The following is a 26,161-nucleotide window of genomic DNA, read 5'->3' as shown; positions in this document are numbered from 1 at the left end:
TAATCTTGACACACCAGGGAAATCGATTTGCATGGCTACGAACAACCTTCTTTTATGTGTATATATTTTTAATACATATTATATATAAATATATAATATAAAAAATATACCCTATAAAATGTATATATATTTTTTTCTTGAGAAAGACCTAACCAAGAATCGACCTTGATAAAAATGATAGGTAAGAAGACTTGTACTCAAATAGAATGTTTGTATTTATGAGGGAGAGAGAGAGCGAATCTCAAGGAGGGTCCATGCCCCGTGCTGAGCCCCTCTAGGAAGCTCGATCCCACGGCTGTGAGATCATGACCTCGGCTGAAATCAAAAGCTGAACGCTTAACTAACTGAGCCACCCAGGCGCCCCTATGAAAAATGAAATATAATAGGATAGACCAAGGCATTATTCAGTAGAATTGAAAATCTGAGAGTATATCTCATGTAATAAAGGTTATTGTTTTATAAATATATTTGTTTCAATTCGTCCTCCATTCTGCTAATGTGTGTGGTGCTGTCTCACTGTGGTTTCCATTTCCATTTCTCTACTGTCCACCGAAGTTGACCACCTTTTATATCTTTAGCCACTTAGAATTTCTCTTTCGTGAAGTCGCCGTTCAAGACATCGGCCCATTTTTCTATTGGGTTGTCTGCCATTTCTCATTCTTTTCTCCCCTGTATTTAATTTGCCCATCCATTATGCGACTCTGTTCTTTTTCTCTTCTTTTTGTTTTCTACAAACTCCCCTCCCTCTCTATATTGTAAATGCCCAGAGGACAGAGCCGGAGTGTTCTCATCTTTGCATCGTGCTAAAACACCTGCGCAGAAATACCTGTTGTTCTGCATTAGGAGCTTCTCTTCATCCGTTAAGGTGGCCCAAGGTTGGGCCCCTGCGCTTCTACGGGGCTTTTAAAGATGGTGGGATTTTCTTCTCTAGAACAGTTGCAGCAAAACCAGAGCCAGCTAGGTGTGTGAGAGTCCAGCTCTCACAGCCTACAGCATGTGTTTTACGTGGTAGGAACCAGAATCGATTCCTGTTGGAGGCACTGATGACTATTCGAGAGTCCTGGGAAAACAGGAAGAAGCTCAAACGATCTTTTTCAACCCCCAGAAAGAAACTTCTTTGGTACGTGAGATCGGTCTACACTCTCTTCCTTGTTATAGCTTCAGGATTCTTCTCCTTACAAATCATCATTTCATTTGAAAGCACCTCTGTGGTCTCCCTTCAGTTCTCGTTAACATGCTCCAGGCTAGCTCCTTGTACCTTCTGGAAGTGCCCGTCTTGCCTCCACGTGAGCTTTTCAATTCTGTCTTGATTTCTAGTTAACCTCATTCATTTAATCCGTGCCTGGTCATTTCTTGGTCGTGAATCCCCTGGAATCTAGCTAGGATAAGTAGATCTCTGTTTTGCCTGATGCAAATAATCCTAATCTAAATAATTTGAAAACGGTCTATTCAATTTTAGCATGTGAATTTTAATAGAATTTAACCACATAAATAAACACCCATGTTTCGTACAATGTATACAAACCATAAAAAAGTTAATTCTGTGGATTACAGCCTGAAATTTCTGTCCCATGCTGAGCTCTATAACACATGACCATCGCTGCTAGCCGGTCTTCTCTGTGTCCATCATCACCCCCACGAAGGTACTTATCAGTGACTATTTTCACACAGATTTTTATTCATCCAGTATTTCCCAAAGAGGAAACTTCAAAGGCAACAGGGATTGACGTTTCAAGTGTGTCCAGCAGTTGTCAACCCTGGCCGCATGTTAGAAACCCTGCAGCGTGTCTAACAACCAGGGGCACCTGGGATCCCCCACAGACCAGTTCATTCAGTGTCTCTGCGGGTGGACCCCTCATCCGTGTGTTTTAGAAACTCCCCAGGGAGACCCAACAGGAAGCCAGAGGAGAAACGCTGAGGCTATGGCCAAGGATATGAAGGAAGAAGGACAATACGGAAAATGTGTCGCAAAGTTAATGGTCAGCATCATAAGTGTGCAACTCACTATCCTCAGAGGCGGGTCATGGTCTTCTCTTTGGCCCAGTCCTGGATTTCTGCTTGTCCAAATGTGATGTAAAAAAACATGCCAAACATGTTGACGGCCGCAGATAGGAAAAAGACATTCCTCCATCCAGACACAGAATCCTGGAGGCAGAGAATGCAGAATGATCAGCCTCGGGTTTCCTTCTCCACCCGTTCTCGAAATCTTCCATTTCGAGTATTGCAACATTGATCTCAGAGTATCTAGGGAATGCTATGCAATAGCGAAGAAGGTTTTGTGAAATTTTGGGGGGACAGAATGACACCACGATGAACATTGGGTACTGGATTAAGAGGGATTTTTCTTTAAATCAAAATAAGTTAACCTACACTAATGTCTTTCTAGAAATGTGGATCTCAACATTCATGAAAACATCACATTCCTCATTGAAAGTTATGCTTCAAGTGACTTTTTTTTTAAGAAAACATTTATTTTTGAGAAAGAGAGAGAGAGAGAGAACAAGGTGGAGAGGGACAGAGAGGGAGGAGGCCAGAGGATCCGAAACAGCACACAGCCCGATGTGGGGCTCAAACCCATGAACCATGAGACCGTGACCCGAGCCGAAGTCCGACGCTCAACCGACTAGCCAACCAGGCGCCCTTAAAGTGACGTGTTTAAGACCTCACCCTTGCGTTCTCTCTGTTTAGTTTTGGTCTTAGCTGTTGACATCAGTGTCACCAGCCCCACTTGGGTGGACATCTCAACACGACATGAGTTGTATTTGGCTGGGATGATCCTTCTCATAGTTTGTAGTTCATTTCTGGCATTATAGTCACGGCGGACTCCTAGCTATTTGGTCAAACATTAACCTGGAAACTAGATCACATGGAGACGTATTAAAAATGAAACGAGGGAGAGACGCCTGGGTGGCTTGGTCGATTCAGCGTCCGACTCTTGATTTCAGCTCAGGCCGTGATCCCAGGGTTGTGGGATCGAGCCCTGCGTCCCGCTCCACACCAAATGTGGAGGCTGCTTAAGATTCCCTCTGTCTCCCTCTGCCCCCTCCCCCACCGTATTCTTTCTTTCTCTAAAAAAAAAAAAAAAAGAGAGAGAAAAGAAATGAAAAAAGAAAGAAAGAAAACTTTTTTGTAAGCTGACTCTTGTCATCCTGCCACCGCAGGCTGGCTCCGCTTTTCTCTGGGGGCCTCTAGCCCTCGCTTGCCACTGAGCCAGCCTCACAGCCCATGACCACAGCCATGACCTCTTCACCATGACTTCGCTTCTCTTTTTTTACAGTGGCCTTGGGGCACTTGGTGTTTCCGTTTTGTAATTTTTTTCTAATTAGAGTTAGTCTGAACAGACTTCATAATCTTTGTCTCCTGCCCCTCTGTCTTCACCCCTTACCATCCCTTGACGCGTGCCATTCCCTCGGGTCAGAACCAACAACTGCCTCATGCTTTTGCTCCGGGAGGCCACCTGGGCTCTGTTCTCTCCACCTCTGCCCATTCTCATCAAGGTAACATCCAGTCATTTGTAGAGGGTCAGCTTATACTGTTCTTTCCCTGGGAAACCCGACCTAACAAGACTGTCTTTCCAAGTTCCCTGTGAGTAGAGTGGTTGTGTTGACACCCGTGCTTGTTGTCTCGGTCGGACCGTACAGTCGTGGGGGGCGGGGGCCCCGCCGTGACGCCCCAGCGCCTCAAGCGGTACCTGCTCCTTGCAGACTTCAATAAACTGGCCAACCTGGCTGATGAGGAATCCGGTGGCTGTGGAAGAGATGATCCCTGCGATGAGCCCGAAGCCCCTGGAGATTCCCATGAGGAAACTTGCGTACCTGTGGGGTGAACATTTCACAGATGGCTTCCTTTTTATTTTCTGTTGAATTTCATCTAGTTAATTAATGTATTTATTTTGGAAGGAGAGCCAGAGAGAGAGGAGGGGAGACGGAAAGAGAGAGAGGGAGAATCCCAAGCAGGCTCCACACTGTCAGGGCAGAACCCGACACGGGGCTCGAACCCATGACCCTGGGATCATGACCTGAGCTGAGATCAAGAGTTGGACGCTCAGCCGACTGAGCCACTGGCGCGCCCCAACAGATGATTCTATATAGAAAGCTGTCTAAGGCTTTTCAGCAACTCAGCTTTAAGGCAGTTCGGTTATTACAGCAAAGTCATTTTGCTTAATGATGTGTTTTGTTCACCTAGAGACATTCAGGGCAATGTCTGTTTGCCAACCCTGAAATCATCTCTCTGCCAGGTCAACAACCAGGGATGACCTCAGTCTCCCCGGAGACCAGGATTCACCCCGATCCACATCCCAAGGCTGCTCCGCACGGCAGGCAGTTCGTGCAGTGCCCAGGACAACAGACTCTGGACAAAATGCCTGAATCCAAATCCTGGCTCCGCCTTTGTGTGACCCTAGGCATGTCACTTAACCTTCTTGTGCCTTCCGTCTTCTCCAGTTTAAAGTGAGGGCAGGTGCACCTGGGTGGCTCAGTCAGTTAAGCGTGTGACTCTTGATTTCAGCTCAGGTCATGATCTCATAGTTCACGAGTTCGAGCCCTGTGTCGGGCTCCGCGCTGACGGCACGGAGCCTGCTTGGGATTCTCTCTCTCCCTCTCTCTCTGCCCCTCCCATGATCGTGCCCTTGGTCTCTCTCTCAAACTGACTAAATAAACTTAAAAAAAAATCATGATTTAGGGTGAGGACAATAGGGCCTACCCCATGCAGTTGTGAGATCAGATGTGTCGATATATGTCTATCGAGTAGGGCGTGGCTCATGGCAAACGCATACAGTTGAGGGAGCTAATATTATCAACTCTGAAAGCTTTTCCAGAACACATGTGTGTGGGCCCTTTCCCAGGGCACGCGGTTTAGTCTCGGGTGGGGAGGCTTGGGAAGATTTTCATCTGAATGATTACTGGCCAAGATCGGCAACTGTTGCTCTAAAATGCCTTAGGTCGTGGCCACGTAGTGACATTTCCAGTTAGCTGTCATCATTTATCGTTCTATCGTCTTGCGCGTCTCATAACGGGAAGGAGTTGCAAGAGGAGGACTGAGGCCTAGCACCTCTGGAAGACCGTGCACGAGGGGAACAAACAGGTGTAAGTTTCTACCTGGGGGCGACATCTAAGGTGTTGATGATGAACCCCGAGTCGCACAGATTGCTGGTCCCAGGAATGAGTATCAGCAAAATAATGGTTGTCACGTAACTGGAAGCCACGAAGGGCAGGGCCACGGCACACAGAGACGGAAGGAGGAGCCCTGGACAATGAAGTCACAGCATCAGGAACCCTCGCAGACCACATGTGGGAAAAAGGATCAGTTAACCAAGCCCTTGCCCCGGTCCTTACCTAGGGATGAAAAGAGTTTTCGGACAGTGATTAGTCTGAGAAGATTCCTGGACAGAAGGAAGTCTGCCAGCTGGCCTCCTAGAATCGTGCAGCTTGAAGCAGCGATGAAGGGGAGGGATGACAGAACCCCGCTCTGAGGGAAGGAAACGTGTTCCGTGAGTGTGGACGGGCGTAGAGCACCAGGGAGGTTCAGGCAGGCGGGCGCCGTGAGCCCACCCCCCAGACGTTCGAGTCGTTTTCAGGGAATTAGTGTCCTTTTCCACAGGGGAAGAACGCTGTCTCAGGGAAGAGGGCCACTCACGCTGCATTACACTGGTGTCCGGAGAAAAGTAACATTAATCTCTAAGGGAAACGGCGGAATCAGCCCGTGTGGCCGTGTCGCACAGATCTGCCAGTCAGCGGTCGTGGAAACCAAGGGGACACGTGTCCCCGTGTCCGTACAATGGCAGTCATCACAATGCCTCTCTCAAGGTCATCGTGGAGGTTGTATGAGGGGTTACGTGCAAGGGCAGGATGCCGCGGGCAGCACGGAGCCGTTTCTCCTCATTGCCGTTACCATTTCCCCAGAAGGACCGGAAGTATACTCACGTCTCTGACGTTAACGTGGAGCACGGAGCTGATGTAGGTCGGGAGGTATGTTATGATTATGGTGCATAACCAGAAATGGCTGAAAAACCCCGTGAAAATGGCCCAAAGCGGTAGGCATCTGGCCATAGCCTTTATGGGGACAGATCGTCTAGGAGAACTGGACTGAAAGGAAATATCTCGTCAACGTGGGGTTGGAACAGCCCCGAGGGGACCTCTCCTGTGAGCCCCACCGCCGCCCTAGGTACCTCTGCACGGGCCACAGGTAGGAGGCGTGCACTGTACCTGGTGAGCCAGCGAGGCCACGATGTGCTCCTTTTCCCGGACGCTTATGCATGGGTGATGCGTGGGGTCATCATAAATCACTGTGAACCACAGGAGACAGCAGACGCAGCCAATGCTACCTGGGAAGCCGGGACCCAGTTAATTTTCAGGTAGATTTGTATGCTGGGGGAAGGGGGTGTCCTCCGAAATGGCACGCCCCTCCCTCAAAACACGCTTATCAGTTCATGCTTATTCCACCAAAGGACCTAAACTTTCCTTATTTCAATTGTTCTAAAAAAAAATTCTTCTAAAAAAAAAAAAAAGGCTCTCCAGTCTCCACCTGTCAAACACAGAGCGCCATCTGTCAATGTCAGAGCCGTCTGGAGAGAACACGGCGGGATCGGACCACTGCGCAGCTGGTTAATTACTCTTAGGGCCCCAGTAGTTATAGTGTTTCTTATTACACACATTATTGTCTCACTTTGGAAGATGTGAATAGTCAGGATTGAAGAAGACAGGAATCGTACATACATGAAACCACCTGCCAGAAAATCGGTGGGGCGAGGCCAAGTTTCTGGCATATTTGCAAAAGACGGTGTTATTTGTATTCAAACAACGCATCCGTTAGGGATTTCCGGAAGAAATATTCCTTGACGGTACGTGATTAGCACGTGCGGACCGAAATGACCCGGGATTAGCATCATTAGTGAGGAAGCCTTGCAAGCCAGAACCGTGTTGGATGGCATCCTTTGGTCAGAACAAGAGAACAGGCCTGTGTCTCGTGGCTGAGATGGGTCATTGGAAGAAGGTCCGATGTTAAAAGTCTCTGGGGACTAATGTTCTTTAAATTCCCTCTAATGACGGGATCCGTCCATTCTTTTATTTATCGAGCAAGAAGCCAGGCGCTATGATAGTACCAAAGTGATAAAAAAAAAAATTATAGAATAGATTCCTTGCCTCACAATTTCACAGTCTCGTGGGGAGGTAGGGGGGGCAAACAGATAAGTGTGTGCCAGCATAGTTTAGAGAGGGAATTATCAGTGAGCACCACAGAGGGCAGGAAGACGGCATCTGACAGGATAAGGCTTGGAGGTCTCCCTAGGGGGGTGCGAGTAAATCGAGCTTTGCAAGATCTGCCTGGCAGAGAATAAATAGGTCAAAGCATCTTTGCAGTAATAACAACATGTAATAAAACACGAAGACACGTTTCAAGTGCGTGTCACCAACTCTCGGTGACACTGATGTGTCAACCACGGGGCAGCTAGAGCCGGCATTTCGGACGTGGTGGTGGCGAGTCTGCAGGAGATGCCAGGGGTGGGAGCGGAAGGCCGTGCTCCCCATTCCTCCGAGGCCAGCCCCGCGTGGAGCGTCATCTCCTAGACTGGGGTAAAGGAGCCACCGGTCCTCAACGGCCTTCGTCACCTTCTGTTCCATCGAGGGCCCGTTCTCTCTTGTGGGCACGGGGGACAGAGAACGTGGGCATCACGCTGAGCGGCCGGGACACGGGGCGCTCGGGACAGAAGGGAAAGGGACTCACCAAAGATGTAGAAGATAAACGGCCAGCCCAAGGCCTGGGAGATTAGTCCCCCCACGCAGAGGATGATGAAGGACCCAAACGCTGCCCCTGAGGAGAAGAGGGAGAAGAAACACTTACGACAAGACTGAGTGTTCTCCCTGGACGTTGTCCCGGCAGCGAGGAGGCCGACCCAGAAGGACTGCGTGAGGACAGCCTCTCTTCCCGCTCACGGGTCCCCCCCGGGACAGCCACGCAGAGTAACTGGGATGGATCGACAATACTGATGGCCTCCTGACACTGCAGCGTGGCTCCCTGAACACCAGTGAGCGCCTCTGCCCCCCGTTAGGGTGCATGTCGTCGGCAGCAAAGTCCTGGAGTCCCGTCATCGGCTGCGCTGGCCACCCGCTGGCGGTTCGCATGTGGGCAATTCACGCGATCTCGCGCACGGGTTAATTCCCTCTTTGGTAACATGGGAGCTCACGACATACTTAATGGTCAGACAGTTGTGAAGATTAGCCCAGAACAGCAAAGAGCTCAGAATCACTTGGGCTCTTCAGACTCTCCTTTCCAGGCTGATGTCTGTCTCTCCTTACCGCTGTGAAATCTGCTCGTCTTAATTCCCGCCTGTGTGTCTTTGCTGAAATGGTGTTTCAGCGCCATTAGGTAAGTATTATATAAATTCACTAGATTGTCTTACATTTATGCAGACCCAAGTTCCAAACGTTTTCCCACAGTGCATTTCTGACTACCCCAGCTCACAGCCACTTCTAAACCCCAGTGGCTTTACAGCACCGAGGTAGCTCTCTCTTACAGAGGCTATGTAACCGTCTCACGTTGTTCAATCTCTCGGTGGCACTTTCTCCTGCCCCCCCCCCCCAGACATCCCAGGTAGAGAAGGAAAGACGCGTTTGGGTGAGGCCGATTCCAAAGCTCTAATGCACGTGTATATCCTTACCTGACCCCGCAATGGTGGTGAGTTTGCTTCGTTCGAGTGGGGGAGCCCACTTTGCCCAGATGGTAAACTGACCTGTCCAGGCCATGCCCTGAAATGAACATCATTAAGACCTTCGGTCTTAGTACAGTTCGGGTACCTGTGTCCCGCTCCGAACGAGAAAGTATCTGGATACCTGGGCCATGCCCTGGATCATCCGAATCACAATAACCAAAATCACTCCGAAGTCAGCAGCCAGCGGTGTAAAGAGGGTGAGGAGGGAGGAGATCAGCAAACCAGCACCAAGCATCTGTTTTGCTCCAAATATCCCTGCCAAATATCCACTTGGGATCAGAGTCACTACTATCCCATAGCTGATGGAGCTAAAGATGATACCCTGAGTCTCTGGGCTCCATTCATATACAGAGGCCTGGGGGGCGGAAAAAAAGAAAATGCTTTGCTAAGAAGTTCTTTTATGAGAATCTACTATATTTTTTTATTAAAAATTTTTTTTAATCTTCATTTATTTTTGAGAGAGAGACAGGGTGTGAGTGGGGAAGGGGCAGAGAGAGAAGGAGACACCGAATCCGAAGCAGGCTCCAGGCTCCGAGCTGTCAGCACAGAGCCCGACGCGGGGCTGGAACCCACGAACGGTGAGATCATGATCTGAGCTGAAGTCCGAAGCTCGACCGACTGAGCCACCCAGGTGCCCTGCAGAAACCGACTTTAAAACCAGTGCTGCTTGGGTTGGTGGGATCCTGGTATAAAAATCTACTTATCTGTATTTGTTACCTAGCAAATATTCCACCTCTTCCAAACGTGCAACCAATTATACCCCTAATTTGCTCCTTTCAGAGGAAGAGTAAAAACAAAGGAAATGAAGAAGGAAAGAGATAAAGAAATGATTACGTGGTAAGAAGAGGTGCATGAAAAACAGCCATTGAGAGAGATTTCACCTGAGAAAGAGTTTCCTTTAACTGTGTGCTTCCGGGAAAAGTTCGGTGACATGTTGACTTCTATTTCAAAAATATTAGGAAAGCACAACTTCCCTGAATTCTCATCAAAATCTGTCCTTAAAATCAAGTTGAGGAATTATGGTCTGCCCTGGCAGAGATGACTTCCTGAAACACGCACTGCACGTTAATGAGATCACATTCTTCTTATGAGGTAAGCCAATAAATAATTTTTGGCAGCCTACTAGGCTTGTGGCATCATGCTATAAATTGAAGAGACAAAGAGAAATTTGAGAAGAGACAAAAACAATTTGCAAAGGTCCCAGGAAGGAAGCAATACTTGGACCACCCTTTGAAGGATGATTATGATTTGTACAAAGAGAAATAGGAAAATTCATTTTTGTTGAAGAGCGAAAGTAAACTTGTAGCATTTGGAGTGAAACCAAATGCTGAGAAACTAACCAGGACTCTGAGCTGCTCAGAACAAGGACCTGGCCCTTGTGGCCAGATTTTTGGAGGAGCCCAGCACGTCGAGAAAGAGGGAGAGAAAGAGTATGAGCAGGGGACAGGGACAGAAGGAGAGAGAGAATCTTAAGCAGGCTTCACACCCGACGTGGGGCTCAATGCAAGGCTCAGTCTTACCACTGTGAGATCATGACCTGAGCAGAGATCAAAAGTCAGACATTTAACCAACTGAGCCACCCAGGCGCCCCGAAGCTGTCTTGTATTCTTGAGCACAAGAATGTGAATGTGTAGAATGAATGATGGAAAAAAGACTGGAGGCAGAGAGGTCATTATAAATAAGCTGGGTCCAAGGTAATACAATCATGAAATACAAAGGTGACATCAGAAATCTACAGTAAGGGGCGCCTGGGTGGCTCAGTCGGTTAAGCGTCTGATCTGACTTCAGCTCAGGTCGTGATCTCACAGTTGGTGGGTTCGAGCCCCACATCAGGCACTGTGCTATCAGCTGTAGTCTGGAGCCCGCTTCGGCTTCTGTGACTCCCTCTCTCTCTACCCCTCCCCTACTCGAGCTCTGTCTCTCTCCCTCTCAAGAGTAAATAAACATTAAAAAAAAAAACAACCCTGCAGTAATTGATAAAGGAAAAAATTTAACCACAGGGTATAATCCTGATTCTTCTACAATCCTGTGATAAAGATTTTATTTAACTCATTGACGAAGAAGGAATTGGTAAGCTGTTACAGCTGGCCCAAAGAGAACTCAGAGACCCATAAGCAGGAAGTAATGCTGATATACTCACCCCTGTGTTAAATTCCTTGATGGAAGTGCTGGGGTCGCTGAGGGTATCTGCCAGAGGTCCTTCTGCAGAGGCGTTGGATAGACCATGCGGCTGAGAGCTGTTGACCATGGCAATGATCGCAATGCTCAGACTCACACGCTGGGTTATCATGGTGAAGTTTGAGAAGTGCATGATGAGAGCCAGTCCATAGCGTAACGAACAGAAACCTGGAGCTAGGAGGCAATACGGAAGGACGCACTGAGCATCCTGACCGAGGCCGCCGTCTTTCCGTTTCTCCCACGACTACACCTGGAAAACAACAGGGCCCTCGCTCCGCCCCACTGCCTTCTCTCGCCAAAATAACCATGACTACGGTGCTCCTTGGCCATATTCTTAAATTGACTTCAAGACAATGAATCTGGGCTCTTACAGTCAAGCAAAGCAAGTATGACCTTTTTCCAGAGGTGTGGGAAGCAGATGGTAACTATAGGAAAGTCTAAGGGAGGGCGCTTATGTCATATTGTCCCCAGTAAAGTGAGTGGGGGAGGGGGGGAGATGGCGGGGGGGGGGGGGTGGGACAAACCGGTCCCCCAGCTGCAAGTCAGAGGTCCTGTCCGTTTTGCATATTCATTTCATTTACCGTAAAACTGGGAGCTTTATACTTACCACGGAGCTGCCTTGGAAAGAAGCTGACGGAACACCCAAGGATTCACTTTTAAATATCTGAGATAGTGTGTGTGGAAACGAGCACCCCCCCCCCCCCGACTCCTGAATGTGACGCTCACTTGGAAACACCTTTGTCATGTCACTAGACCCTGCCTCCACGTATGCCCAGCTTTCAAGAACTAACACAGCGGGGCTCCTGGGTGGCTCAGTCAGTTAAGTGCCCGAATTGAGCTCAGGTCATGATCTCATAGTTTGTGGGTTCGAGCCCCGTGTTGGGCTCTGTGCTGACAGCTCAGAACCTGGAGCCCGCTTCGGATTCTGTGTCTCCCTCTCTCTCTGCCCCTCCCCCGCTCACACTCTGTCCCTCTCTCAAAAATAAATAAACATTTAAAAAAAAGAAAGAACTAACTAACTAAGAGCCACTTTTACTGAGTTTGGAGGTGATATGGAAATGGGCTAGTATTCAATATGTTACAAGAGCAACACATTCTTTAAAAGTCCCCACAAAACGCAACAAGGGACCAACGTTGCAAGGGTCCCCAAGCGAATGATGGATTCAATCTCTTCTGTAGATTTGGAGAAATGGAACTAAAGACAACCAAGAAGAGGGCCTGTGAACAACCAGATAAAAATGTAAGGAAAGAAATCATTTGTAATGGCCAAACAGCCTCAGTGATAGGACTGTTTGCCTGCGAAGGACTTCTTTCCATGCCACTGGAGGATTCCAAAGCCGCTTGGCAACCACATCATGGCAGGAATTCATGCACAAGTTGTTTAAAATGACTTTTTCAAGACTTATTCCGTTCCTTACGTCCCAGGATCTGTTGGGCATTTGTCTTGATTTCTAAGAGGTAACTCAGTGGGGCTCCCTAAAAAAAAGCAACGGGTAACAGGACGAGGGGCCAGAGCTGGTCCAATGTTGTTCAGAGAGTCTTTATAATGGGTGACATAAGAAAGAAAGAAAGAAAGAAAGAGGGAAGGAAGGAAGGAAGGAAGGAAGGAAGGAAGGAAGGAAGGAAGGAAAAAGAGAAAGAAAGAAAGAAAGAAAGAAAGAAAGAAAGAAAGAAAGAAAGAAAACAGGAAGAGAAAGAGAGGAAAAAGAGCCGTGGAGATAAGCTTCCAGCCTACCAGCAAGTAGTCTTGATGGGGAGGATTTACCTTTCTTGGGCGAAGGCTTCTTGTCCATTTGGCTCCTCTGGAGGCAGTGGCAGGCTCTGTGGTGGACTTTCCCTCTGCCCCGAATCTCTTTCACCACGACTGGTTTTGATCTACGGAGTGAACAACAATCCGAAACACGGCACACAGATAACTGTCTCATGTTAACGTGGTCCTCTCTCAGCACCAGTAAAAGTTTTGATCCAACATGGCTACATGATTGACATTTTGAGCATGCTTCTTGATTTTTACGCTAATGGAAAACTCAGTTTTTACAAGGAAATCCAGCTGTAAGCACCAGCTATGTGACTTAGAGCCTCGTCATTTAAATTCTCCAACCATTCATTCTTATAAGAGTAAGCCTCTTTCTGGAGTGTGCCACAAGAATTAAATGAGAAAATTGCAAACCACAGAGAACCAAAGGCGAGGCGTGTTGCAGCTTAAGGTGGGTCAGAGGACAGGAAAGTCAAATAAAGCTCAGGAGCTGGGGAGAAAGTTCCAGAATAGCCCTTTCTCTCCTTATGATCATGTTGCCATCCCTTCTGTACAACCAGAACGATGCTGTATTGTGGCTTCTCTGAATAGGAAGGGGGACATTGCATAACACTTAACGTGTATTACCTTTGAGGCTCTAAAATGTTTATCGTTGCCTTTGCTACACACAATTTGGACCCTTTCTTGGGCTGAAAAGTTCTTCAAACCGTGTGTAAAATCACACTGAGTGAGGCTTTCTACTACAATTCCAAATATGTCCAGTTATTTTGACAGGAAAAGAGAATTCGTGATCCCCAAATTTGATACTCATATAGCAATCAAACTCTCTCGGTGGATACATACATTGATTTCCTTTAGGAACAATCCTCATCCTAAGATCGCTGTCAATATGGCAGCCATTCCTAAACTTTACAAATACTGGACCATGCTTATATTTCATCGCTCAAAACTTTGCATTCTTTCTGCACACAAATTGAACAAGACTTATCTGCACCCTCAGGGATGTTCATAACCTATGACTTTAGGATAGAGGCTCATAAGGAATGAGAAGATGAAGAATTTTGTCCCCCCATAATTCGTGCCCGTGTTGACAGCTGCACGTCCACAGAAAGAGAGGCAGGTTCACGTAAGCTCCAGCAGTGGCTAATTCTGGGTTATGGAACACGGTGGTCACATTATTCTAAAGGATTTTCCATATCTGCTAAGTGCTTTTTCTGTTTGTTTTGCTTTTTTACAACTTGTAGACACTCGTGTTATACCGAGAAGCCGCTAGTTTGAAAGATCGATGATTGGGCCTTCGGTAATACAGACAGGACAGTCTTCTGCTCGCCAAGTGTCTCCTGAATTCTAAGAATAAGATCTGCCCATCTAAGTTTTGAAATTTTCTTTTTTGTTTACCTGGACCTAGATGGATGCCCAGTTGCTAAACAAGAGAAGGTCAGCACCAGGAATCATGTTGGCTTTCGTCCTGCAGTGGAGGGCTTACGAGCCTTGCAAACATCTGGCTGAGATCAGGAGCCCGGGTCAGTGCGTTTCACTCAGATCCTAGCTGAAGCAAAATGGAATGGACGCCTCGTTTACCCAGAGTTTGGACCACTTTCTGTCTGATTTCCCCTGTTATGTAAGATCCCAAGACTTGCCTGAAGGCAACTTTTTCACCGTACGTGCAGCCAAGAGTCGTCACACCCCAGCTACAGATTCCCCACCAACCGCTCTGATAAGTCCTGCAGGCCCCGAGCCCTAGAGCTGAAAGACGCTCCGAGATCTTCTGCCCAACTGTTCACCGTGCTGCTGAGAAAACTGCTGTGCGGGAAGTCCGAGAAGTGGACACAGGCCACGTAGGTCACAGAGCCAGCACCGGGTCTCCTGACGCCCAGCCTGCTGCTGCCTCTGTCTGCTAGAGCCACTTCCCCTATATGCTCGTATTTTAAGCACAGCCTAGAATGCAGTAGGGTAGCCTCTTTCGGGAGGGTTCCACAGGGGAAGTTACATGGCTTTGCTTTTTTTAGTCATTTCTTCAAGAAGGACATTTGATGGTGAAAATACTTTCCAGTCGAGCTTCGAATAGTTAAAAGAATAAAAATGACCGCCTTTTCTTGCTGTTTTTGTTAGTGGAATCCTGCCACAAACCTTCCTTTCCCTTGTATCTGTTGCCACCCCGCCTTAGCTTACATGACTTCACGGGCTGTTTTGAATTTTGTCTCAATAGCTGACTTCAGTTGTGAACTTCCTGTGTCCTTTGCACGAGACAAACAGAGAAATCGGGCAGACCTCCCAAACCACTGTAGCCTAGGGGCTCTCGGGACGTAGTAATGGAAACGATTTTCCTAAAGTAATCGCAGGAGCCCGTGAAACGACGGGATCTGTGCCTTGTCACGACCGATAGGCGCTCAGAGACAGTGGTTTGAGTCTGGGTCCAATTGTAAGCATGGTTGAGGACCCTCCATTCCACAGTGACACTTCTAAAACCTCGTGAGTCAGAGAGGCAAAACTATAAGTAGATATAGGAAAATGGAGAAGAAATGAAACAAAGGTCTATCTTTTAAAAATAATTTCATGAGGGGCGCCTGGGTGGCTCAGCTGGTTAAGCGACCGACTTCGGCTCAGGTCATGATCTCGCAGTCTGTGAGTTCGAGCCCCACGTCGGGCTCTGTGCTGATGGCTCACAGCCTGGAGCCTGCTTCCGATTCTATGTCTCTCCCTCTCTCTACCCCTCCCCTGCTCACGCTCTGTGTTTCTCTGTCTCTCAATAATAAACGTTAAAAATAATTGAAAAAAAATAAAAATAATTTCATGATACAATATTGAGGTGTATTTGATATAAAATTAACAACGTAGACAATATGGTTTAGGCCTAAGCAAAAGAATCGTTTTTTCCTATTGGTCTCAGCCTGGAACTCACTGTATCATTATAGTGGTCTTTCGATTGCTTAGATTTCCCCTAATCCCCAGCCTGTCTTGCATCATCTCTGTTAGTCCAATCCCCCAGTTTGCTCAGAGTAAATGTTACATGTGGCTGAAAGAGCATGAACCTGTGGTTCAAAGGGTATCCAGGGACTACGTTCTTCCCTGCCATTCACAAGCTGAGCTTTTTCATTTCAGCTTTTTCACTTCAGCTTTTTCACCATTTTCAAAATCTTTCAGCTTTTTCACAATTTCATACACTAGGGGAGCTTTAGTCGAATACGAAGTAGAAACAAACAGGAAATATGGGGATAACATTACTTCATAGGACTATTGTGAGTGGAAGAAAAGGTCTGAGGTATGCCTTCTGATTGTAAGATGTACGTTGTAAACTGTTATTGATATTAACTACAGCAATAATAATAAACGGGCATCAGAATGGCACTCGGGACCTCTCAGGTGAATCAGTCCCAATTTATGCATTTCTGGAGAAGTGCTTCTGATTCATCATTAAACTGGTTTTAAACATTTCCTTTGGAAAGTGGGTTCTTCCAGGGGCGCCTGGGTGGTGCAGCCAGTTGAGTGTCCAACTCCTGGTTTTGACTCAGGTCATGATCCCGGGGTTGTGGGATTGAGTCCCGCATTGGGCTCCCTGATGAGCCTGAAGCCTCCTTGGGATTGATTCTCTCTCTCTCCCTGTGCCCCTCTCTCCCTCACTTGCACTCTCTCTCTCTCTCTCTCTCTCTCTCTCAAATAAAGAAAACATTTAAGTGGGTTCTTCTACTAGAATCCACGAGATGGGAGAATAAGGGATGCATCTTGCTAGAACATCAGAGAACAAGAAGCAATTTCTTCCATGTTAGTAAGACTGAGGCCCCTTTGTGTCACCTGCCCCTACCTTTCTGAAAAATCGGTAGGGCTGAAGTAAAACTGGTTATTCCAGTAGGTAATTTATGTCATGCGGTCATTTCACTTATGGATTTAATCGCGAAAAAAAAGAAAGAAAGGAAAAGAAAAACCGTATCAAGCACCAAGAGTGGGTGATCCTAGAAAGCAGAGTAACGCTCAAATCAAGCACAGTTGGGTCAGTGCCTTGGGGGACTCACGGCTCGGCTCGCCAGGAGACGCGCAGGGTTCCCCTTGACCCTTTCCTCCAAGTGACAAACTCAGGCTTGCCTTCCAGGGCAACCGTGCTTTGGACTAGGGACCTTCTCTGGCAGGTTGGGAGAAGGGACCTTCTTCAGTCTTCACCAAGAGCTTCCCATCGGAGCACCTGTGGGTGCTCATCATGGTCTCTCTGAGCATCTTCCCTGAGCTCTGAGGGCAAGGAGCCAGGTGAGCTCCACAGGCATGCACGTTCTCTTGCTTTTATCTTACTCACAACTTCCTATTCGCCTTTCTTTGAGACATCATTTCAAATATGCGTGGCAATCTGAAAAGACTCATCAGTCAGTCCCCAAATCCAAGCCTTGTTAGTTCTGATCCAGCATTTTATCCCACAGTGAAACCCACCCAGCTCCTCATGGTGCCACAGTTAATACAGAATCCCCAGAGAAGGGACCATTGTCCAGTGTCCATGGACATCGGTGGCCTCTCAAGCCGTGCTCCAGAGTATCGATTGAATCGATTGCACGTTTTAGAAAGTCTCTTCTTCATTTTGAAGCCAGAAACCGTTCCCAGACGGGAATCCTTAGGCCGCTTTCATGGTGTTCCTCTGACTTCCCCTCAAAGTGCTCCCTCCCTTTAATGGATCTCTGATTGATTAGTAATTATCCTCAGACCCAAAAAGAAGAAAAGCACTTACCTTCGCCATTAAACCAGTATTTTAAGCCCTAGACTACAAGGCTACTTGAAGAAGTTTCTGTCCCTTCCTCCCTTTCAAATAATTCCACAGAGTTTCACAAGGATAAATAATTAGCCACGTGGCAGTCAGACAGCATCAGGTTTGGCCCCACATTCTCAGAGCAGAGAGCCTGGGTTTGACTCTGCTGCTTAATTTTTAACTTCATTTTCAAGTCCCCACTGATAAAATGAGTGTCTCGAAAGGTGACATCATGTTTTTCTGCTCAGAACTGTGCATGCAACCAAAACAAGTCAACGAGCATTTTTCCTGAAAGGAAGGGGCCACGGTGTGGAGGAAACAGCAAAGCTCTTAGGATCGGAGAAATGACGTCAACCCCACCTTCACTTCCTGGTGTTTTCTGTGGCCTTGGACAAGTCACCCGCCTTCTGTGAATTGGTTTCTACATCAGTAAAGCAAGGTTCTAATACTGAACTCGTGGGGGGATTGCACAAGTTAAATGAAATATTTATGCTTACTGATAGTAGGTCCTCAATAAACGAGACGTTCCCAGGGGTTCTGGTAAGCCAGCTAGACTTTCCTTAAGCTTTTGGTGCCCACATGCTAATAAATGTGGACGTTGGCTACTCCGATATCTACTCATGAAGCGACCCTGTGTTGGGGAACGTCATCAAAAACGTGTGACCACCGGCTGACCCATGAGCTAGACCTGGGCTCTCAGAGCCTCCTCGCCCTCTCCTCTGTCCTAGGAATGTGGGTCCCGCTTGTCCTTCCTGCTTCCAGAGCCTGCTCCAAGGACATGGCCTTGAGATGGTGATGTGGTGTTGAGAACACCCAGTTGGGGCCTCGTTATAAACTTCTAAGATTTGGAAGTGGGTGCAGAGATCCATTCATTTTGCTGCCACCCACGACAGGTGTCGTATGCACATTTCCTTTGCTATTATTAAAACCCGTCACCTACCAACCTGGAGTGGCCTGCCTCTTTCTTCAGTCTCTCCCTGCCCTCTGAGTCCAGGAGCCAGTTTCCGATTACGCTCGGGATGTCCCCAAGAGCGGTGAAAACCAATACCCTGAACCCTTCCTTCCTGCTTCTTCTCTGAACCTTTTGTACTCCAGGCTCTGCTCGACTCCTGATTCTTGGATTGTGTCTCAGTTGTGAGTCGTAGTTTTTGGTCTGTGGTTGCTACCGACACTTCCAGTTTGACTCTTGGCCCTCATAAGTGAAGTGAGGGCCCGCCCTCTCTCGCTTCATTAGCTTCAAACTGCCGTGGTTGAGTTTCCTGTCAGGTCTGACTCCCCAGACTCCCCCAGAGAGCCAACTGGACTCAGCCCCTTAGTTTAACTCCTTGGTTCCTTTGTATTGGTTCCCTGTTGCTGCTGTAACAAATTAACACAAACTTCGTGACTTAAGACAACACGTATTTATTCTCCCAGTTCTGGAGGTCAAAAGTCTAAAATGGGTTACACTGGGCCAAAAACCAAGGGGTCTCCCAGGGCACATTCTCCCTGGAGGCTTTAGGGGAGAATCCATTTCCTTACCTTTTCCAGCTTCTAGAAGTCACCGGCTTTCCTTGGCTCACAGCCCCTTCCTGCATCTTTAAAGGCAGCAGCAAAACATCTTTAGATCTTTCTCTCGAAGCCTGACCCTCCTGCCTCCCTCTTTATAAGGACGATTGCAATCATATTGGGCTCACTTGAAAACTCCAGGACAGTCTTCCCACCTCAAAATCCTTAACTTAATCACGTATGTCATGTGCCCTTTGCCACGCGAAATCACATATTGACAGGCTCTGGGGATTAGGATGTGAAAGTCTTTAAGTGGCATTATTGAGTCTGCTTTTAAGGCATGGAGGGGGAGCCAGGAGAATTGAGATAATAGTTCCTTTCTTCCTTTAATGAAAATCCTGGTTCTTGACTTATTGCAAAGTCATCAGGTACCTGATAAGCCAAAAAAATGGTTAAAAAGAAGACAAATTAGGGCTTTTTTTTTTTTTTGCTTAGTCTGCCCAGAAGAAGAAAAATTTCTTTTTTTTTTTTTAATGTTTATTTATTTTTGAGAGAGAGAGAAAGACAGAGCATGAGCGGGAAAGGGGCAGAGAGAGAGGGAGACACAGAATCCGAAGCAGGCTCCGGGCTCTGAGCTGTCAGCACAGAGCCCGATGCGGGGCTTGAACTCACGAACCGCGAGATCATGACCTGAGCCAAAGTCGGATGCTCAACCGACTGAGTCACCTAGGCGCCCCTAAGGTCTGATAATTTCTAATTTGCTCAAAGGCACAGCATGACTTAGCAGTAACCCTAGCAGAGGAAGTAGCCAAGAGCGGATTCCCCAAAAAGGAGTAAATATACTACGGAAAAATGGCCCACAGTCCAATGCCACAAGTAACGTTCAAACTGTATTCTTCAAGCTGCATATTTTGTTTAAACAGTGTAATCCTATAGTGGAGTTTTGCAAGCTCTCCGAAGGGATCCGTGTATTTTGAAAACTGCTGTATTCACAGCTCTTGGCATAGTCTTTGGCCTATAGTATGTGTTCATTAAACATTAATTTATTACATGGATGAATTCTTGAGTCATGCTCACCATCAAGAGTCAGGATTTCTGTATACCAATAGAGTATATTCTCTATAGTAATAGAGCAGAAAAGATCAGAGGCCCTTAGAAAGTTAGGTCTCTCTGGCCTGGTATTGACAGCTGTTTCCATTCAGAGCAGTTTCCTTCCACACTCTTTCTTTTTCTTTTTCTTTTCTTTTTTTTTCTTCTTGGGGAATTTATTCTGTTCCAGACGTGGTGCTTGCTTCTGAGAACACCAGTTTGTTTAAGACCTGACCCGTGACTGCACAGAGTTCGGAGTCCGCTGAGTGAGACGACTCCCAGACAGACAGCTGGGATGACAAGTCTTGGAAACAAATCATACACGCGTGCACGGGGACACCCAGGAAGAGCGGATCAGGACCCGCCTTATCTGCTTCCAGGAGGAGGCACGGCTGTAGTCAGTCTTCACAAGTGGTGTGGGTGAGTCAGTGACCAAGGGCAAGGACCTTCCAGAAAGAGCAAAGGCACAGAGGCGCGGTGTGGACGATCGCAATTGTTCAACACCACCAGGGATTACGGTGCAAAGCAGGGAAGGGGATTTGGAAACTGGCCGCAAACGCGGGAAAGATTTTTTTCTGTTCATCAGTTGCTTTCCCCGGTAGTAGAAATAACCAGCCAGGAATGGAGATAGAAAGTTTTTAAGGTTTTCTAGCCACAAAAACTGCAAAATTTTTAAGAATCACTCGAACGAGAAACGTGTGGCTCAAAGGAAGAAAACAATAACATTTCATTAAGGACATAAAACACAACCTGACTAGGTAGAACTATGGACTACATTGTTGGGTGGGAGCACTTAATATCATAAAAGTGTTGATCCTCTCGGAATTCACAAACACATTCAGTGAAAATGCAACTCAAAAAAAGAAAGCCAGAGGGGCAAACTGGAAATAACCTAAGAGTTCATCAATGGGAGACTGACCGAACAGATTGCAAGACATCTTTATGTTTAAAAAATGAGCAACGCTTTAAAAGAATGAGTGGTATCTGTACCATTTGACTTGGACGCTTTTTATTTTTTTCTTTAATATTTATTTAAAAAAATTTTTTTTCAATGTTTATTTATTTTTGAGAGACAGAGAAACAGTGTGAGTAGGGAAGGGGCAGAGAGAGGGAGACACAGAATTTAAAGCAGGCTCCAGGCTCTGAGCTGTCAGCACAGAGCCCGATGCGAGGCTTGAACCCGTGAACCATGAGATCATGACCTGGGCCGAAGTCGGACGCCCAACTGACTGAGCCACCCGGCACCCCTATATTTATTTATTTTTGAAGGAGAGAGAGAGAGAGAGAGAGAGAGAGAGAGAGAGAGAGACAAAATGCGAGCGGGAGAGGGGCAGAGAGAGAGGGAGACACAGAATCTGAAGCAGGCTCCAGGCTCTGAGCTGTCAGCACAGAGCCCGACGTGGGGCTCGACCCCACGAGCCATGAGATCATGACCTAAACCGAAGTCGGACACTTAACCGACTGAGCCACCCAGGAGCCCCTGACTTGGATGCTTTTTATAATGTTGTATAATTTAAGCGAGTAAAACAGATGCAGATTACATAGAAAGGGACCCCATATTTTTCTAAATATTTACCCAAGAAAACAGGATATCAATATATCTTTGTGTGAGATTCTGTGAGTCAGACCTGGCTGTTAACTTTGGTTATCTGGTTTGGGTAACTAATGAGACGGTTAAAACAAAACAAACACACAAACAAAAAAACTATAAAACTAAACAAAAAGGTGACGACAGAAAATGAGCGTTTATAACCTATGCCTGTGGAATTATGCATGTGTGTACGTGTGTGAATACACACAAGCATGTATTTGTCTATGTGTGTATACGCATGTCCAAGCGTATATGTCTACGTGTACAGGTATACACACACGTATATGTTGAGAGAGAGCTAGAGAGTCAGAAACAGCAAAATATCAAAGATAAGTGGCTCTGTGGGGAGAAATAAGTCTGACCTTCTCACTTAGGTTTTTTTTATATTGTTTAAAGTTTTGTACAAAGAGCGTTTATTTATTCCGGAATCAGAAAAAGAAAAAGCCCGTTTTGATTTTAGAGAAACCTGTAGCACCCAGATCCCACACTCCACGTCAGGGACTGGTAGGAAATTTGGGGCAGAAGTCAGCAAGACCGGGTCACAGTGGCCTTTATGTAACACTCAGGAGCGTGAACTTCACCTTGCAGCCCCTGTGGGAGACAGCTACGCACAGCAGTGTACTGAGGCCACAGGGAAAACACGGAACGTTTTTCTGAAGTGCCAGTTTTATGCAATACTTTGGGGAACATGTTTTTATTTGTTTTAAACGAATTGAGTCACTTGTAAAACTTGCGTGAATTCTGAAAGGAAAAATATGGACTTGGGGCACCTGGGTGGCTCAGTCGGTTCAGCGTCTGACTTCGGCTCAGGTCGTGATCTCTCTGTCTGTGGGTCTGAGCCCCGCGTCGGGCTCTGTGCTGACAGCTCGGAGCCCGGAGCCTGCTTCAGATTCTGTGTCTCCCTCTCTCTCTGCCCCTCCCTGGCTCGTGCTCTGTCTCTCTCTTGCTCTCTCAAGAAGAAATAAATGTTAAAAAAAGAAAGAAAGGAAGGAAGAGAAAGAAAGAAAAAGAAAGAGAAAGAAAGAAAGGAAGAAAGAAAGAAAGAAAGACAGAGAAAGAGAGAGAAAGAGAAAGAAAGAAAGAAAGGAAGAAAGAGAAAGAAAAGAAAGAAAGAAAAAGAAAGAAAGAAAGAAAAAGAAAAAAAGAAAAAAATATAGACTTGAAAAAAGAATTCCTCCAGGCTTTCTTGTGTTACACACCCAGATTCACTCTGTGGTTAGATATCGTCTAGTGGAAAAAATTAAAAGTGGGAAGCAAAACGTTTTAAGCAAGTGTGGGGTGTGATCAGGTTTATACTTCTAGGAAGTTTAGCCTGGTGGTTATGCCTGATGGATGAGAGTGAGTCCGTCCCTAACTGAAAAGTGCTACTAGGTAAGAAGCTCAAGGTGGGAGTCACAGAATTAAACCGACTTCGCTTTCCAAGAGGGAGACAGAGGGTGGCAGAGAAGGGCTGAACCACAGGAGGAGCTTCCCGAATCATCCCACATGACTTCTCTAAGTGAACGTCCTAGAACTTGAAATCTGGCTGCAGTGGGGCACCTGGGTGGCTCAGTCACTTGCGCATCTGAGTCCGGCTCGGGTCATGATCTCGGGGTTCCTGAGTTGGAGCCCCACATCGGGCTCACTGCTGTCAGCGTAGAACCCGCTTCGGATCCTCTCTCCACCTCTCTCCCTGCCCCTCCCCGACTTGTGCTTTCCGGCAAAGATATATAAAACATTAAAAAAAAAAAAAATCTGGCTGCAAAATGACACCGCGGTCGAAAGAAGATAAATAGGCCTCCAGATCAAGGTCCCCAAGGATTCGAGCGGGCACTAGCATTCACCTCTCGTTCACAAAGAAGATTTTCCAAGGGGTTCTCCAAGTGAGTAAACACGGATTATCTCTATGAGGCCACTGGCCTTCGGATGGGGCCTTCAGCTTGGAGGTGTTGTGCGCCCTCTGGAAAAGGCAACGATTGAGTTTATCTCCCGACCCCGCGGTGAAGAGGAGGCTATGGACCTCTTGCTCACCTTCTCCCTGGGCCTGCAGCGTGATCACAGCCTTCAAGGCCTCAGGTCCCAAACGGCAAGAAGAGGCCAAGAGAGACCAAGCCTCGCGCACCAACAGCAGCTTTTGCTAGAATTTTAAGAGAAAGAGAGACCCTTAAAAGCTACCATGGAAAGCTCGCGTATTGTCTGTGGAAGGAGCAACTTCTTATGCAAACAGCAGATAGGACAATGGAGAAACACAACAATAAAGTCGAATGCAGCAAAGGACTGGCATAAATCACCTCTGTTTGTCCTGCTCCGACTCGCGGTGTACTTGTGATTTGAGAAACCAGTGTCCTTGATTCCAAAAACTCCTCGCCTAGTACCTTCAAACACTTCTGCTCTGATCAACCGACCTGTTACGGGTATACAGAAACTCTCGTCTATCCTTGACCTTGAACTGCATTTTCCCATACTGTACACGTTCCTCTTCGTCTTTCTGGTCTGTTCTGCATTCTGAGCTGACTCCTCAAAATGTTCTTCCACTGCCCTAAGGCGGCACGTCCGAAATTTCACGGGCATATGCGTTACCTTGATGAGGAATTTGTGAAAATTGACGAAATGTTTGCAAGTGTCGAGTCTCTCAGTGGGTCTGGGGTGCGCCTGAGGTTTTGTATTTCTGTGAAGCTTCCGGAATGATGCTGATCCTGGTGCTGTCGGCCTGTTGCTCCTTTGTGTGGAGCTGCTCTTATGCGCTGTCCCACTAAATTTGCCTGTAATTCATTCCAGGGACAACAGGTAGTCTAGGCTTTATTTCAGCAATAAGTCTTCTTCTTTCGAGGCCTGTATTTTTTCTAGTATTTTTAAAGTTTTGAAGCAGTGGATTTTTCTTCTTTCACTTTGACCTATTTCAGTTTCATAATTTCCTCGTGTTTTTAAGCAGAAGTTAATGTTGCGTTTGTTTCGAGCATCCTAAACATAGTTATCTTCGTCTGGCTTTAAAATTATTTGCATCTAGGGGCGCCTGGGTGGCTCAGTCGGTTGAGCGTCCGACTTCGGCTCACGATCTCACGGTCCGTGAGTTCAAGCCCCGTGTCGGGCTGTGTGCTGACAGCTCGGAGCCTGGAGCCTGCTTCGGATTCTGTGTCTCCCTCTCTCTCTGCCCCTGTCCCGCTCATGCTCTGTCTCGGTCTCTCAAAAAAATGAATAAATGTTAAAAAAAAATTCAAAATTATTTGCATCCAGAGGAATGTCACATGCCATTTTTTGAGTCTGATCACCGTCTTGTAGCTTTATGTAACTTCATCAATTTTGACATTTTGGTGTGCAAACCAAATTTCATTGTTTTCACTTGTCTGTCTCTGACTCTCTCTCCTCTTCCTTGTGTGTTTTCCTCAGGTCTTACCTTACACCGTCTGGGACTTTTTCTGTGTGGCCTTCACCTGCGTCTTAAGGGTCGCATTCTAGAACCATGCCACGTCTTACCCTAGCATCCCAGGCCTCCTGCCCTGTGATCGTATTCTGGCCATCGGAAATCTGGTCTCTGATCCTGTAGGCAGCTTGGCTGACATACTAGCCGTCAACCACAGCCTGCATTCGCCTGCCTACCTCCCCAGGACTCCATCTTGCCAAGCCCTGGACGTATCAGGCCACGGCTCGGTCTACAGCCCGCTTCACACTGTGATAGACTCTGAGATGCCTCCACGATCCCGGTCTCCTCGTGTCCACGTCTGTGCTCATGTCCTTAAGTACGGATGTGACCTGTGATTTGCTTCTAACCAACGGAGTATGGCAAAGGTGATGGGATGTCACCTCACAATCGTATCGCAGTAAGCCTCTGTCTTATTAACAGGTTTGCATTCTCTGTCTCTCCCTCGCTGGCTCCGAGGAAGCACGGGCTGTATGAGGGAAACCCCCATCTGGGAAGAAACTGCAGGCAGCCTCTGCCAGGGAATGTAAACTTTCCCTTCTGCAGCTGTAAGGAATTGGATTTTGCTAATAATCTGCACTGGAAGTGACTACTTCCCCAGTCATGCTTTTGATGAGACCTCAGATTCGGTCAGCTTCTAGACTGCCGTCAGGTGAGACCCGGGAGCAGAGAACCCACCTAGGCCATGCCTCAGCTTCTGATTCACAGATGCCGGGTAAAAATAAATATGCTTTGCTTTAAGCCCATAGGGCAATTTTGAAAAGCGCTAACGTTTGGATCATCGGAGCCTCGGAAGTACAGGAGAAATAGCACGGAGCGGGAAACAGAATATTTGAACCAATATTGGCTGAAAACATCTCAAATACAGGAAAGGCATGAATGTACAGGTGCAAGGTCATCGGAAAACTCCCAACAGGATAAAACCAAAAAAAGAAATCCATGCCCAGACACGGGCTGGTCTGGAAGATCTCTTGCAGAAAGAGAAGAACAAAAATAAACAAGCAAGCAAAAGAAACAGATAAACAAGCCATCACAACACAAAGCCATTGGGATAGAGAGAGGTGTAGACCAGACCAGGGGAGTGATAATGAGAGTTGATGTTTAGAGGAGTGTGTGTGTGAGAGACAAAGACAGAGACAGAGACAGAGAGACAGAGCCCTAGCCCAGAAGGAAGAACCACACAGCCTGTCTCCTCCTTAGGATCCCTTCATCTTTCTTGTAGCCTAGAAGGCACA

The 26,161-nt window shown here is 47.0% G+C and overlaps 1 protein-coding gene across 4 annotated transcripts; it reads right to left on the bottom strand.

Annotated features, from left to right (window-relative positions):
- Positions 1–1,931: 1,931 nt before the first annotated feature.
- Positions 1,932–14,217, bottom strand: SLC17A2 (solute carrier family 17 member 2). 4 transcript variants are annotated; one of them, XM_042937715.1, is made up of 12 exons: positions 14,037–14,217; positions 12,648–12,757; positions 10,845–11,056; positions 8,826–9,059; positions 8,654–8,741; positions 7,720–7,806; positions 6,204–6,322; positions 5,922–6,083; positions 5,334–5,466; positions 5,097–5,244; positions 3,725–3,815; positions 1,932–2,145 (listed from the first exon to the last, which is right to left on the bottom strand). In XM_042937715.1, the coding sequence occupies exons 2-12, from the start codon at positions 12,673–12,675 to the stop codon at positions 2,011–2,013; spliced, it is 1,437 nt and encodes a 478-aa protein (XP_042793649.1). In that variant the 5' UTR covers positions 12,676–12,757; positions 14,037–14,217; the 3' UTR covers positions 1,932–2,010. The 4 variants fall into 4 exon arrangements, with proteins under 4 accessions (XP_042793649.1, XP_042793650.1, XP_042793648.1 ...); XM_042937716.1 differs by lacking the exon at positions 14,037–14,217 and adding an exon at positions 9,748–9,750 and having other exon boundaries at positions 12,648–12,794; XM_042937714.1 differs by lacking the exon at positions 14,037–14,217 and having other exon boundaries at positions 12,648–12,794.
- Positions 14,218–26,161: the final 11,944 nt, after the last annotated feature.

Source organism: Panthera leo, chromosome B2 (genome assembly GCF_018350215.1).
Source record: "Panthera leo isolate Ple1 chromosome B2, P.leo_Ple1_pat1.1, whole genome shotgun sequence".
In the NCBI taxonomy this organism is placed as follows: domain Eukaryota; kingdom Metazoa; phylum Chordata; class Mammalia; order Carnivora; family Felidae; genus Panthera; species Panthera leo.
This window is presented reverse-complemented; position numbering and strand designations above follow the sequence as displayed.

Bases quoted from the DNA above. Each gene is read 5' to 3' on its own strand.
- SLC17A2 (XM_042937716.1), bottom strand. From the start codon at position 12,675: ATGGACAAGAAGCCTTCGCCCAAGAAAG. The intron at 5,467-5,921 runs GTGAGTATACTT...TCCTTCCCTCAG, and splicing joins TCCACGTTAACGTCAGAGAC to AGCGGGGTTCTGTCATCCCT. The intron at 2,146-3,724 runs GTTGGCCAGTTT...CTCTGCCTCCAG, and splicing joins CCGGATTCCTCATCAGCCAG to GATTCTGTGTCTGGATGGAG.